We start from the raw sequence: 13,604 nt of genomic DNA, 5'->3' as shown, positions 1-13,604 counted from the left end.
TATGGCAACAGATCATCTACAAAACTGGAGTGCTTTCTTCACTGTATAACTGCTGCATTTTAAAATGGCAGGAATATAGATGAGTTGCTGCTGCCACTGCACACAGGGGGTACAGGGCATAGATCAGATGAAGGGAGAGAGATGAAAGAGAATCAGAACACAACCAAAATAACTAAGCGACCACTGAGGAGGAGGCTTGAAGAGGGATCTTGTTGTCACCTTTTCTCTCTCTTCTTCAGATCTATTAACAACCAGGCTGAAACCTCCGCTCAAAAGTAGTCTTCCTTTAATGTCTTCGAGTTAATTTAAATAGTTTAATGACACCAGGAAAATTATGAAAGTTTGAGTGCAGTGCCTATGTTAGAACAACACCGGACTGTTTCACTGAAGAGTACAGTTCTATTTCACATCCTACGTTCACGCTACTCCCCTACATCAAATTTGTTTGGAATGAAAAGCAGTCTACTGCACAGGGAACTGGGTTTTACACAGACCTATAAGCAAACAAACATGTAAAAAAAAAAACACACACACATAAAAAAAACCTACAGGGTGGTAGCTTGCCATGAACAGGATAGAACAGCCCTGCTTTTAAATTTGCTGTCTATAGAGTTGTCACATCAATACCCAGGATTAGACCTGTTACAGCCAGCGATACTCTGTAGCATAGAGTTGTCCTGCCATTGCCTCTGGTGCACATGTACTGCTGCTACGATGGTTTGGGTCTGACCTAAGTCACTGTCACTGTACTCTACCTTTCATCAATTTCCTGACCATGAAAGTACTAAACAGAAAAATATACAGTCCCAGTCAAAAGATTGGACACACCTGCTCATGCAAGGGAATTTCTTTAGTTTTAAAATTTTCAACATTGTAGAATAATAGCAAAAATATCAAATAATATTTATGAAATCATTTAATAACCAACATTTTTTTTTAACACATCAACATTTCATATTTTTGATTCTTCAAAGTAGCCACCCTTTGCCTTGATGACAGCTTTGCATACCCTTTGCAGTCTCTCAACCAGCTTCATGGGGTAGTGATCTGGAATGCCTTTTAATAAACAGGTGTGCCTTGTTAAAAGTACATTTGTGGAATTTCTTTCTTTCTTAATGCCCGCGGGGGGTGGGGGTATAAGGAGTGTGACAAGGTAGGATGAGTGAATCAAGTCTTTATGGTCAATTTGCTGCAGAGAAACCATTACTGAAGGACACAAAAAAGAAGAGATTTGCGTGAGCCAAGAAACACAAGAAATTGACATAAGAACATGGAAATCTATCCAGTCTGTTGAAACCAAATTTGACCTTTTTGGTTCCAACCAATATGTATTGGTAAGACACAGAGTGGGTTAACGTATGATCTCTGCATGTGTGGTTCCCACCGTGAAGCATGGAGGAGGAGGTGTGATGGTGTGGGGATACTTTGCTTGTGACAATGTGATTTATTCAGAATTCAAGGCACATGGCAACCAGCATTGCTACCACAGCATTCTGCAGTGATACCCCATTTTATTTGGTTTGCACTTAATCGGGACAGTTGTTTTTCAGTAGGGCAATGACACAAAACAAAATATACCTTAAGGCTGTATAAGGGCTATTTGACCAATAAGGATAGTGATGGTCCTGCATCAGATTCAGACTCAGCATATGTGGGAACTCCTATTAGACTGTCTGGTTGAGAAAATGCTAAGAGTATGCAAAGCTGTCATCAAGTCAAAGGGTGGCTACTTTGAAGAATCTAAAATATAAATGGATTTTAATTTGTTTGACACTTTTTAGGTTACTATATGATTCCATGCATTATTTCATAGTTTTGATGTCTTTACTATTATTCCACAATGCAGAAAATAGTATAAATAAAGGAATACCCCTGAATGAGGTGTCCAAACTTTTGACTGGTGTTGTAAATCTTTAAAAGAAACTTTACTTGGTGTATTGTAACAGAACATAAGTGTTTACACACCTTGCCTGAAAAAAGTTGAAAATATTTGTATGTTTTCATTTTATAATGCATGCATTTTTAATGCATTAGATACCTTATGTAGTCCTGACGTGTTCTCTAACAAAAACTTCTCAACACTATGAAGTGTGCAATTACATTGTTTATTCTAAAGTAGTTTGTTTAAGATTTAATTATGAATCAGACTTTTATATCTGCCCATTATTATCCATTAAACCTCATGGAACAACAAGCTGCTCATTGTATAAAATGAGTTTGAACGTGTTCAACTGTAGAGAATGCTCTAAAAATAGAGGCATGTGAAAATTCAACAAGATTAATTCCAGACCTCAAATAAGTATAAATGTTTTATTTTTGGTTATCCTTATGAAATACGCTTACATGTTGAACAACCAAGTTGCACTTATTTTTTTTAAAACAACTTACATACTTTATTATTGCACCCAGCAATGCAGTTTGCTAAATGACAGTTTAATTCAGCCAGAGTTACAAACTGTAAATATTTGTGTGTCAGAAGACACAGTGTGTGTGATTAATTAGACTTGGCAGAAGCAAGGCATTTCAACAATCTTAATTATAAAACAGGAGTAAAAGAATAACAATGAGACAATGATAACAGGCACGCTTGTTCATACGAAAACAAAAATGCTTGCTTTACACGGATCCAGTGGGATCTTCAAACAAGGGAGCCCATATAAGTTACAATGGGGAGAACAAGTATTTGATACACGGCCGATTTTGCAGGTTTTCCTACTTACAAAGCATGTAGAGGTCTGTCATTTTTATCATAGGTACACTTCAACTGTGAGAGACGGAATCTAAAACAAAAATCCAGAAAATCACATTGCATGATTTTAAAATAATTAATTAGCATTTTATTGCATGATATAAGTATTTGATCACCTACCAACCAGTAAGAATTCTGTCTCTCACAGACTTGTTAGTTTTTCTTTAAGAAGCCCTCCTGTTCTTCACTCATTACCTGTATTAACTGTGCCTGTTTGAACTAGTTACCTGTATAAAAGACACCTGTCCCCACGTTCAATCAAACAGACTCCAACCTCTTCGCAATGGCCAAGACCAGAGAGCTGTGTAAGGACATCAGGGATAAAAATGTAGACCTGCACAAGGCTGGTATGGGCTACAGGACAATAGGCAAGCAGCTTGGTGAGAAGGCAACAACTGTTGGCGCAGTTATTAGAAAATGGAAGACGTTCAAGATGATGGTCAATCTCCCTCGGTCTAGGGCTCCATGCAAGATCTCACCTCGTGGGGCATCAATGATCATGAGGAAGGTGAGGGATCAGCCCAGAACTACATGGCAGAACCTGGTCAATGACATAAAGAGAGCTGGGACCACAGTCTCAAAGAAAACCATTAGTAACACACTACGCCATCATGGATTAAAATCCTGCAGCACACGCAATGTCCCCCTGCTCAAGCCAGCACATGTCCAGGCCCGTCTGAAGTTTGCCAATGACCATCTGGATGATCCAGAGGAGGAATGGGAGAAGGTCATGTGGTCTGAAGCATGGAGGTGGAAACATCATTCTTTGGGGATGCTTTTCTGCAAAGGGGACAGGACGACTGCACCTTAATGAGGGGAGGATGGATGGGGCCATCACGAGATCTTGGCCAACAACCTCCTTCTCTCAGTAAGAGCATTGAAGATGGGGCATGGCTGGGTCTTCCAGCATGACAATGACCCGAAACACACTAAGGAGTGGCTCCGTAAGGAGTGGCTCAGTAAGAAGCATCTCATGGTCCTGGAGTGGCCTAGCCAGTCTCCAGACCTGAACCCAATAAAAAATCTTTGGAGGGAGCTGAAAGTCCGTATTGCCCAACGACAGCCCTGAAACCTGAAGGATCTGGAGAAGGTCTGTATGGTGGAGTGGGCCAAAATCCCTGCTGCAGTGTGTGCAAACCTGGTCAAGAACTACAAGAAACGTATGATCTCTGTAATTGCAAACAAAGGTTTCAGTACCAAATATTATGCTCTGCTTTTCTGATGTATCAAATACTTATGTCATGCAGTAAAATGCAAATTAATTACTTAAAAATCATACAATGTGATTTTCTGGATTTTTGTTTAAGATTCCGTCACTCACAGTTGAAGAGTACCTATGATAAAAACTACAGACTTCTATATGCTTTGTAAGTGGGAAAACCTGCAAAATCAAAATACTTGTGTGTCAAATACTTGTTCTCCCCACTTTGAAGAACTGCAGAACCTTTTGGTGCTCATGTTATAACTACACCTGCCAGCTATTATTATTAACAACAATAATCAGCATAACGATTAAAAGAACATAAAAATGTAATTGGCATTTAATTGGGTTTGATTTAATTGGTAAAGCAGAAGAACTCCACATATGAGATAAACTCCTAGCAAAAACCAAATGCCAGTGGGTACTGTACATCTATTGTCATGTAAATGCTGATGTCGTCTGTACCCACAGACAGAATGACTTCCCTATGTATGGCAATTAAATGTCTTATTTTGTTCATGAGATTTATAAGGAAAGTTGGAGTTTGTGAATACAAAGCAATCATAACTACACAGATGATTACAAAAACACACATATGTCAGTATTCATACCTTCATTTTTATATGTGACAGAAAAAAAAAGGTATCTTTGGTAAATAGTTTTCATACAAATACCATGTCCCTGTAAGTTCTCATAAAAACACTTAACAACATTAGAATAAATGTTTAGATTAGAATAAACGTCTTAGAATAAATGTCTTCTCCTTCACTGTAAAGGAGAAGGAAAGGGTTGCTGTAACATTGAATCCTCTGAAATTATCGAGTAACCAAAATAGGAATTCATTCGTAGATACTTGCAGTCTGTATAACATTATGAAGTAAACCAATTCCAACAGTACCTTTTTGTTGGTGTCCCCATATACCGAGCTATACATCCCCAAGTACACAATTCAGCCATCTGAGCTCTATGCAGCTAATGATTTAGATCCACTGAATTACAACAATTTTCTGTTTTCAAAAGAGGATAGAAAGTGTCAAACAACACAGTCTTTTTTTTCTTTCAAAGAGAGAGTATATTATCGTATGTCAAAATAAATGTATAAAAGGAACAAAACTCACCTTAACATACTGGATATTTTAAAGTGCTTAGGTTTCAGTTTGTCAGTTGGGTTCCTAGAGATACGGCCACAATATACGGGTTCTTTGACTAACCTCACCTCATATAGGTTTCTTAAAGTTCCTTGAGGTGCATTTTTCAAATGCTCAACAAAAGCAAAATGCAGGAACTACACAAAACACTGAAAACAGAACAATTGCATGTTTTTCTAGCCAGACAAATATGTTGTAGGTAGAGAAGGGATAATGTACTGAAGTATAATCGTAGAATGACAATACCTGTCAGCCAGGATGACTAATTGATCTGACCTTCAACCCCTAAAATGCACATACTGTATAGAACACACTGCCATTGTATGCCATTACAAAAATATTAGGTTTCTGGCAGACAGTTATGGTTAACCTTTGACAATGTTGCCACAAATCTGCAACAAGGTCATATTTTCACATGCAAATTAGGTTTGTGGCAAACTTCTGGTGGATTTGTGGCAAACATGTGGTAGACTTCTGGCTAACTTTGTGGAAAACTTACGGCAAATAATTAATTTTAATAATTTAACAAAAAAAGTGACATACCTTACCCAGGGACACAAGTACAATTGGCCCAGTTGGGATTTGAACCAGGAAACTTGTTAGCAAACTTGTTGCAGAATTTCTTGGCAAACTAATTTATTGCTGCAAATCAGACACAAGTTGGCCACAAATCTGCCGCAATAATTTTTTTTTGTAAGGGGGACCTTTAACAACAGTTACAATGGGGAGAACAAGTATTTGATACACTGCCAATTTTGCAGGTTTTCCCACTTACAAAGCATGTAGAAGTCTATAATTTTTATCATAGGTACTCTTCAACTGTGAGTGACGGAATCTAAAACAAAAATCCAGAAAATCACATTGTATGATTTTTAAGTAATTAATTTGCATTTTATTGCATGATATAAGTATTTGATACATCAGAAAAGCAGAACTTTATATTTGGTACAGAAACCTTTGTTTGCAAGATACAGAGATCATACGTTTCCTGTAGTTCTTGACCAGGTTTGCACACACTGCAGCAGGGATTTTGGCCCACTCCTCCATACAGACTTTCTCCAGATCCTTCAGGTTTCAGGGCTATCTCTGGGCAATTCGGACTTTCAGCTCCCTCCAAATATTTTCTATTGGGTTCAGGTGTGGAGGTCCTTGAGATGCTTCTTACAGAGCCACTCCTTAGTTGTCCTGGCTGTGTGTTTCGGGTCGTTGTCATGCTGAAAGACCCAGCCACAACACATTTTCAATGCTCTTACTGAGGAAAGGAGGTTGTTGGCAAAGATCTTGTGATACATGGCCCCATCCATCCTCCCCTCAATACGGTGCAGTCGTCCTGTCCCCTTTGCAGAAAAGCATCCCCAAAGAATGATGTTTCCACCTCCATGCTTCACGGTTGGGATGGTGTTCTTGGGGTTGTACTCATCCTTCTTCTTCCTCCAAACACGGCGAGTGGAGTTTAGACCAAAAAGCTCTATTTCTGTCTCATCAGACCACATGACCTTCTCCCATTCCTCCTCTGGATCATCCAGATGGTCATTGGCAAACTTCAGACAGGCCTGGACATGCGCTGGCTTGAGCAGGAGGACCTTGGGTGCTCTGCAGGATTTTAATCCATGACGGCGTAGTGTGTTATTAATGGTTTTCTTTGAGACTGTGGTCCCAGCTCTCTTCAGGTCATTGACCAGGTTCTGGGCTGATCGCTCACCTTCTTCATGATCATTGATGCCCCACAAGGTGAGATCTTTCATGGAGCCCCAGACCGAGGGAGACTGACCGCAATCTTGAACTTCTTCCATTGTCTAATAATTGTGTCCTTACACAGCTCTCTGGTTTTGGCCATTGTGGAGAGGTTGGAGTCTGTTTGATTGAATGTGTGGACAGATGTCTTTTATACAGGTAACAAGGTTGGTAGGTGATCAAATACTTACGTCATGCAATAAAATGCAAATTAATTATTTAAAAATCATACAATATGATTTTCTGGATTTTTTATTCCGTCTCTCACAGTTGAAGTGTACCTATGATAAAAATCAGTAGGAAAACCTGCAAAATCGGCAGTGTATCAAATACTTGTTCTCCCCACTGTATATGGCTTGTTCAAAGACAATGGAGTATCTACATTGTAAAGTTTTTAAAAACTAGACTTGTTGTTTTACTGTTTAATGGTTACAGTTGGAAAGTTCTTAACAGAAGTTGTATGAAGTATTTTACTTTGTCTAGCCATTTCTATGACTTGATTGTCATAAGTCAAATCAGTGGTCATGGTTTATGTGCATGAAGAATGATGATATAGATATATCAGTTCACACATTAGCTAGTCAGTGAATTCACTTTAAAACTGTTTATAATGTAAGCTTAAGTTACTGTTTTGTTTGTAAATCAAAACTAGACCAGTCATTTTACTTCATATCATACTGCCTTGGTTTCAGCGTGGAATTTGTATAATGCAAAATTCACTCTGTTTTCTCTAAAACAAAACATATTCAAATGAGTGAACTTTGTCATAGCTAAAATTGATTCTACAAAGTCCTATTTTTGACCAACCAGTTTTGACTACATTTCGCTCTTGTAGAGAAGTTTGTTTTTTTAAAGAACTTTGTGGATCTTAGAGGAACCTTTGTTCATCCTCAAATGTTATGACTTAACATACAAAGTGTTAATAAAGTGAGTTACAGTAGCATCTTAATGGGCTTCTTAACCTGTAATGTACATTACACTGATTAAGCATTGTTACATATGTCACTATTGATTTGCCGGGAACTGATATGACTGATGAATTGCTGAGCCTGCATAGGATAGCTATTAATTATACTATTACTATGGTAGAAAGTTGTTCCTTAATCCTGTTTTTGGAATTGAGATAAAAAATATATTTTTATGGGGCAACAGCAGTTTCTGTGGGCCCAGATGACAATGTACAAGGATGGTTGGGAGATGTTGCATGTTTGTGCATACTGCAATATGAAAATAAAAAAAGTGGGGACCAAAAACCAACTGTGATGTACACACACACACACACACATTGAAGCGAGTAAGCGCCTGGCGGGGCCCTATAGGCTCCTATGTCACCCATTGTTATGCTTGTTAAGTGAATGAGACAAATTAAGCTCAGTCGAGGTGATCATTGCTTGTTAAAACAGTGTGGGTTCACTTTTATATAAGAGTGACTGTATATTTACAAAGGTATTTGTACAACTGGTTCTTTCTTCAACCCAGCAAATCTATATATTTACAGTCTGTCACACATTCTGAGGCTACTTCACTCACACAAATATGCAAAATGCATAGAATCGTCATTATCATGTGCCAAGTTGTATGGTCAAAATGAAAATCTAAGTAGACTCTATGGTGATTAAATGAAGAGTAAACTCCAGACTGATGTCAGAGTCTTCAAAGAATGATGTATTATTTTGCCTGAGAAACACATCAATCATGGTGAAGACAGCCTAACTGAATGGCCAGGAGGTAAGTTACCGTTCTCTCGGTTCAGTTTAGATTCTGTATTGATGATGGCATCATTTGAAGGACAGCAGCATAGCACACGTCCCAATTAACAGACATGTAGTACTACATCTTACTGAACTATATATTCTAATTATTTAAACTTGCCAAAGGCATTCAAATAAATACTGTAAAAATGTTATATTATATATATATATGTATATATATATATATATACATACATATAGATATATACACAGTGAACAAAATTTAAAAACGCAACACTTGTTTTTGCCCCCATTTATCATGAGCTGAACTCAAAAATCTAAGACTTTCTATATGTACATAAAGGCCTATTTCTCTCAAATATTGTTCACAAATCTGTCTAAATCTGTGTTATTGAGCACTTCTCCTTTGCCGAGATAATCCATCCACCTCACAGGTATGGCATATCAAGATGCTGTTTAGACAGCATGATTATTGCACATTATTGTATTTCACTGTTTGTGCCTACTTATATGAACTGAACTGAACTGAACTGAACTTACTTATATGAACTGAATGATATCATCTCTATTTGCAAGGTTCACCAGAATTTTTTAAAATAAACTTCTTGAAGGACATCCAATGACTACTGTATGTGTCTCAACAGTTGGACCGCTGTATACAGTTGGTTCTTGGAGTTGCATTTGAGCGCTGAATTGAATAGACAGTGTGAGAATGGGTTTCCCGAATCCTTTGAGAGTCATAAAATTACTGGTAGACAAGTGATCACAGTGTAGCGCATCTCAGATGAATTCTTTTCAACCATTTCAGTGGGAATGCACTGTGGTGTGACTAAGCCTGCGGACCCCGAAGTTCCCGCCTCTCCCCTAGCTTGAGTAACCCTGTCCCAGATCCTCACATGGCAAAGTAAAAAAAAATGACACAAGGGCCTTCTCGGTGTGGCTCAGTGACTAATGTTGTTCAGCATGACCCAAATGTACGTTTACTGACTCAGACACACATTGCTGGGCCGGGCAGTTCTCAGGTTCGGCTAACCTATGGACCTCTGCCAAAGGACTGCCTGAGCACTTTTGTCAGATCTGATTTCATAACAGTGACAACAGCACTGAGGGAGTATGACGCCAAACCGCAATAAGGTCACATGAGTACTTGATGATGACCTTGTTGCCTTTAACTTCAGATAACCACATGCGAACATCCACGGCAGCTTTCTTTCCCCGTCGCTATATATCCATTTTCAGAGCTGTAGGTAAATTTGATTTTGTTGTTTACAGAAGTAAACGACTGCTGTGTTTTTTCAAAGTCTTATTCTGCATGTAAAATTATTTACATCTGACATTTTAGGCCTTTAGCAAGATGTTCTAATCCAGAAAGTATATTTATATATTAAGATAACTACTTGTCCGTTGAACTTACAGTAAACAATTAATTCATTGTAGCCTCAAAATTATTATGCAGTAGTTTATTATAACAAGTAAATCTATTAGCCTAAATCAAAATCAGATGAAAACAGCATGCTAACAAGCACTAAAGATATGATTCTCGGTGAAAAAACACTAATGTGCAACATAACCTCTTCAAATGCACACAAACAAATGTCACCACACATACGCATCCCTGAGAATGCCTCCATATCCCAATACAGATCCAGCCAATAACAAACACAAAATGGCATTGTTTACAAATAGGCCATAGCATACTAACTCTTAACACTGGATTCAGTGTGCACTGAAGAGAGAAGAAATCCCATTCTGGGATGATTGCAGAGGCGCTTCGCTTAAGTGCTACGACAACATGAAGCAATGGAGGGGATCAGCGGTTGTGTCCTCAGCAGGTTAAAACCATGAAGAAATGGTCCTTAGGGGACACTAATCTCCATCACCCGCCTCACAATTGAACATTAGCCGTATGTCCTGATTATTTTTCCGCTTATGGCTGTCCATCCAAATCATTGTCCAAGTTGGCATTAGTCCAAATTGCCATGGCTTTCTAGCTTATTGCTGTAGTGTGATGGACTTGAGCCGTTGCACATGGAGGTCCAAGGGTAGGCCAAAGTCAGGGCCAGGTGAGGGATGGAGGATTGAGTACAGTCATCGTGTATCACTTGTTGGAAATACCTGCAAATCACCTGCAAAGCTTGTCTACAAGAATGCCACGTGAAATGCGGCCTACTGATGGTGAAGTCATTTACAGAGATGTATCCAATACAACCACCAAGGAAATGGTCAATGTTAAGGGATTACAAGGAGGCATTTAAGTTTAATGAGATGGTACTTAACTGTTTTCTTTGTAAGCCTGATGCCCTTAAGATAAGACAAGAGGAATGAAGCCTACAGATACCCCACAGAGAACAGCACAGACTGCACAGACTGCACAGCTGTCATGACTGCCTAGTTTTATAATGTAAGTCACCATGAAAAATAGATCTAGGATCAAATACCCTTTACACAATCCTTACAATTATTAGGTGGCTGAAGAAATGTGATGCAAAATCAATAGTCATAGAGCCTCAGGAGATGCTGCCAATCAAAGTTGATGACTCAATTTCCAATTGTAGCCTTTAACATAGCACACAGGTTTTACAATGACAGTATCAAAAATCAAGCATCAATCTTCAGCAGCAGGCTGATCTGCAGAATCATTATCAAAATGATCACTGTTTGTCCACGTTAGTTTAACAGTTTGTATCACAGTGTTCACTTGCTGTCCAGATAACCTAATGAAGCAGGCGTTAAATGGAAATGCCTGAAACTATATATTCTCGCCTTCACTAGAAGGGATAATTATGTCTAGGTTTTCTTCTGCACCGTTTAACAAATCCAGTTAAGATAGTATATGAGAAGTTAGGATGGGGTTTATGCCTTGTTGATATTGCCAAGCAGAAGTCATGTCGAATGAACGTCGGAACGAGTTGTTTTGAGGCATGCCGCGTAGCTTGGGTTGGATACCGACATTTCGTATATCTTATAAATTACGAAATCGACTGTCAATACATTGGTGTGGGGCAACATAGGTCGAACATGTTGTTCTAATCCCTCACCAATAACAGATGACTAGTAGGACATATGTTGAGGTGAAATCAGAAGTGTGCACTTCAGTGTTACCGGAACTAACAAATGTTGGCTTAATTTAGTTTTCGCGATTCAGCACCCTGTACAACCGCACACTTAACAGGCGATACCGGAGGTTGGAGTCGTTTTAGCACCAAGGACAGCGACAACAAAACGTGTCTGGTTGAAGACTCAAATCAACAGTAGTCTATTCTATGAGCTCTCATCAAACTGTTGCCTAGTTAATCAGATCAACGATAAAATCAATGGTTTGTATTTTTTTTTACATTTCAGGATTCTGGTTATTTTTCGAATCTATAGTGTAGGCTACTACAAACAAGCAAAGCAGCGAACTGTCTGGGTGAACATAGAATATAAACAGTTCGTATATCTGATACAATTACCCACAACATATTGGGCCAATAGCACTTTTCACAGTAATATAGAATAGAGCATAAAGATTATGTGAGATAGAGGTTGGAGATCACAGGTTAGTATACCAGTAGTAAATTGTTCTAAGGTAGTCGTGGTTATGTCACACATGTAGACATAAGTACATGTATCCTCAGACTTCAGGCTACACCTGTTGGCAGAACGCTCTCATTGCCCCCTCGTGGTTTCCAGTCGAATGCCTTTTTCTCGGTTGCTCTTCAACAGGATAGAACATCTTTGACGCATTTTCAGAACCAAAAACATGTAGGCTAGTCTAAATGAATGCTCAGCATACTATAGGAATAACTCTAAAGGTTTCATATGATGACCATTGCAAGCAGGCATTAAAACAGACCCTAGCCTATATCAACCCACGCATTAGGTTTTGTCTTCTCTTATTATTGGCTGGTTGTCTTCAGCCATTAGCACAGCTGACAGACTATATGTTTTTCAAGCTGTAGCCAAATTACACGACTTGAAGATATGAGACATTTTTATTGCTTTAGCTGCTAATAAGTAGCCTAACCTCGAATAACCTGTATGACTAAACATACCAAAATGCAGTGTTCATCACACCGCATCTTCTTTAGAAAATGCAGCGTTGAATGAGAAAAGTCAATCGAATTGAACACAATGAATCAAAAATGACAAGTTGCTACATAATACTGAATGAATGGACTCACCAACTCCGATTTTTTCCTCTTCTGTCGGTATCCACATCTTCGGATTTTTTGTTATTTTCCCACCAGGAGACCAAGCCTCATTCTGTCGATGCCGTGGGAGGATGTAGCCAAATGAAAGATATACGAATGTTCCCGGCTCCTTATTGAACTGGACTAGGCTACATCTCGATAGAAATATAGGCTATTATAGGCTAGAACACAAAAGGACCACCAATATCTAGTCCGTGATTCCTTTATCCCCTCTTCTACACTGCTCGCCGTCTCACACACTGATGCGGTCTCCGTATCCACCTACCCAACACACACTGTAATCTAATCTCCAAATGCTATTATTGCAGCAGCATCTCGATAACGGGAATAGTTTTTTTCCCCCAACGATTTATTTATTTATTTCGTGGTTAGTCATAGCCTATAGCTCTGTACCAAGTCGGAATCTGAATGAACGACAACGCTGCAATATCGGGTTCGGGCGGTAGGGTTGACTCATTAGATAATAATTAGGCTAGCAGTTCGTGATATTGTCCGCCGGTCCAAACTGGTCTTGAGGTGTAAGACATTTTCAGAAATCTGCGATATACCGTTGGATGCGCCATCTTCATGGACGTCACATGACTCGTTTTTGTCAACCCGATGTGTCAAGCATTTGCTAATGTATATTCTGTCGGAGCGCAACTCCGTGGCAATTGCAGCCATCACTAACTGCACTTTCACAGTCATTGGCAGTTACCAGATTCGGCAGCATCCGATTACACTATGCGTTAACATTGAGTCTGCAACACTAGGTCTAAACGAAGCAGCCAACGCTAGTACATCAGTTACTGGAACCGAGTCTGAGATGGGGCTGGTTTTCCTAGCAACAATATTGAGATGGGATGTTTTTTCTACACGAAAACTACA

The 13,604-nt window shown here is 39.0% G+C and overlaps 1 protein-coding gene across 6 annotated transcripts in view; it reads right to left on the bottom strand.

Annotated features, from left to right (window-relative positions):
- Positions 1 to 13,318, bottom strand: part of LOC105008071 (dedicator of cytokinesis protein 3) — a 64,432-nt gene extending 51,114 nt beyond the window's left edge. For all 6 annotated transcript variants that reach the window (XM_034295935.1, XM_034295937.1, XM_034295936.1 and 3 more), the window contains exon 1: positions 12,708 to 13,318. In XM_034295935.1, the coding sequence (XP_034151826.1) occupies positions 12,708 to 12,744 (37 nt within the window). In that variant the 5' untranslated portion in view covers positions 12,745 to 13,318. The remainder of the gene's footprint in view (positions 1 to 12,707) is intronic.
- Between the last annotated feature and the right edge of the window lie 286 nt (positions 13,319 to 13,604).

Source organism: Esox lucius, chromosome 12 (genome assembly GCF_011004845.1).
Source record: "Esox lucius isolate fEsoLuc1 chromosome 12, fEsoLuc1.pri, whole genome shotgun sequence".
Classification (NCBI taxonomy): Eukaryota; Metazoa; Chordata; class Actinopteri; order Esociformes; family Esocidae; genus Esox; species Esox lucius.
The sequence above is the reverse complement of the archived record's forward strand: the minus strand, read 5'-3'. Positions and strand labels throughout refer to the sequence as shown.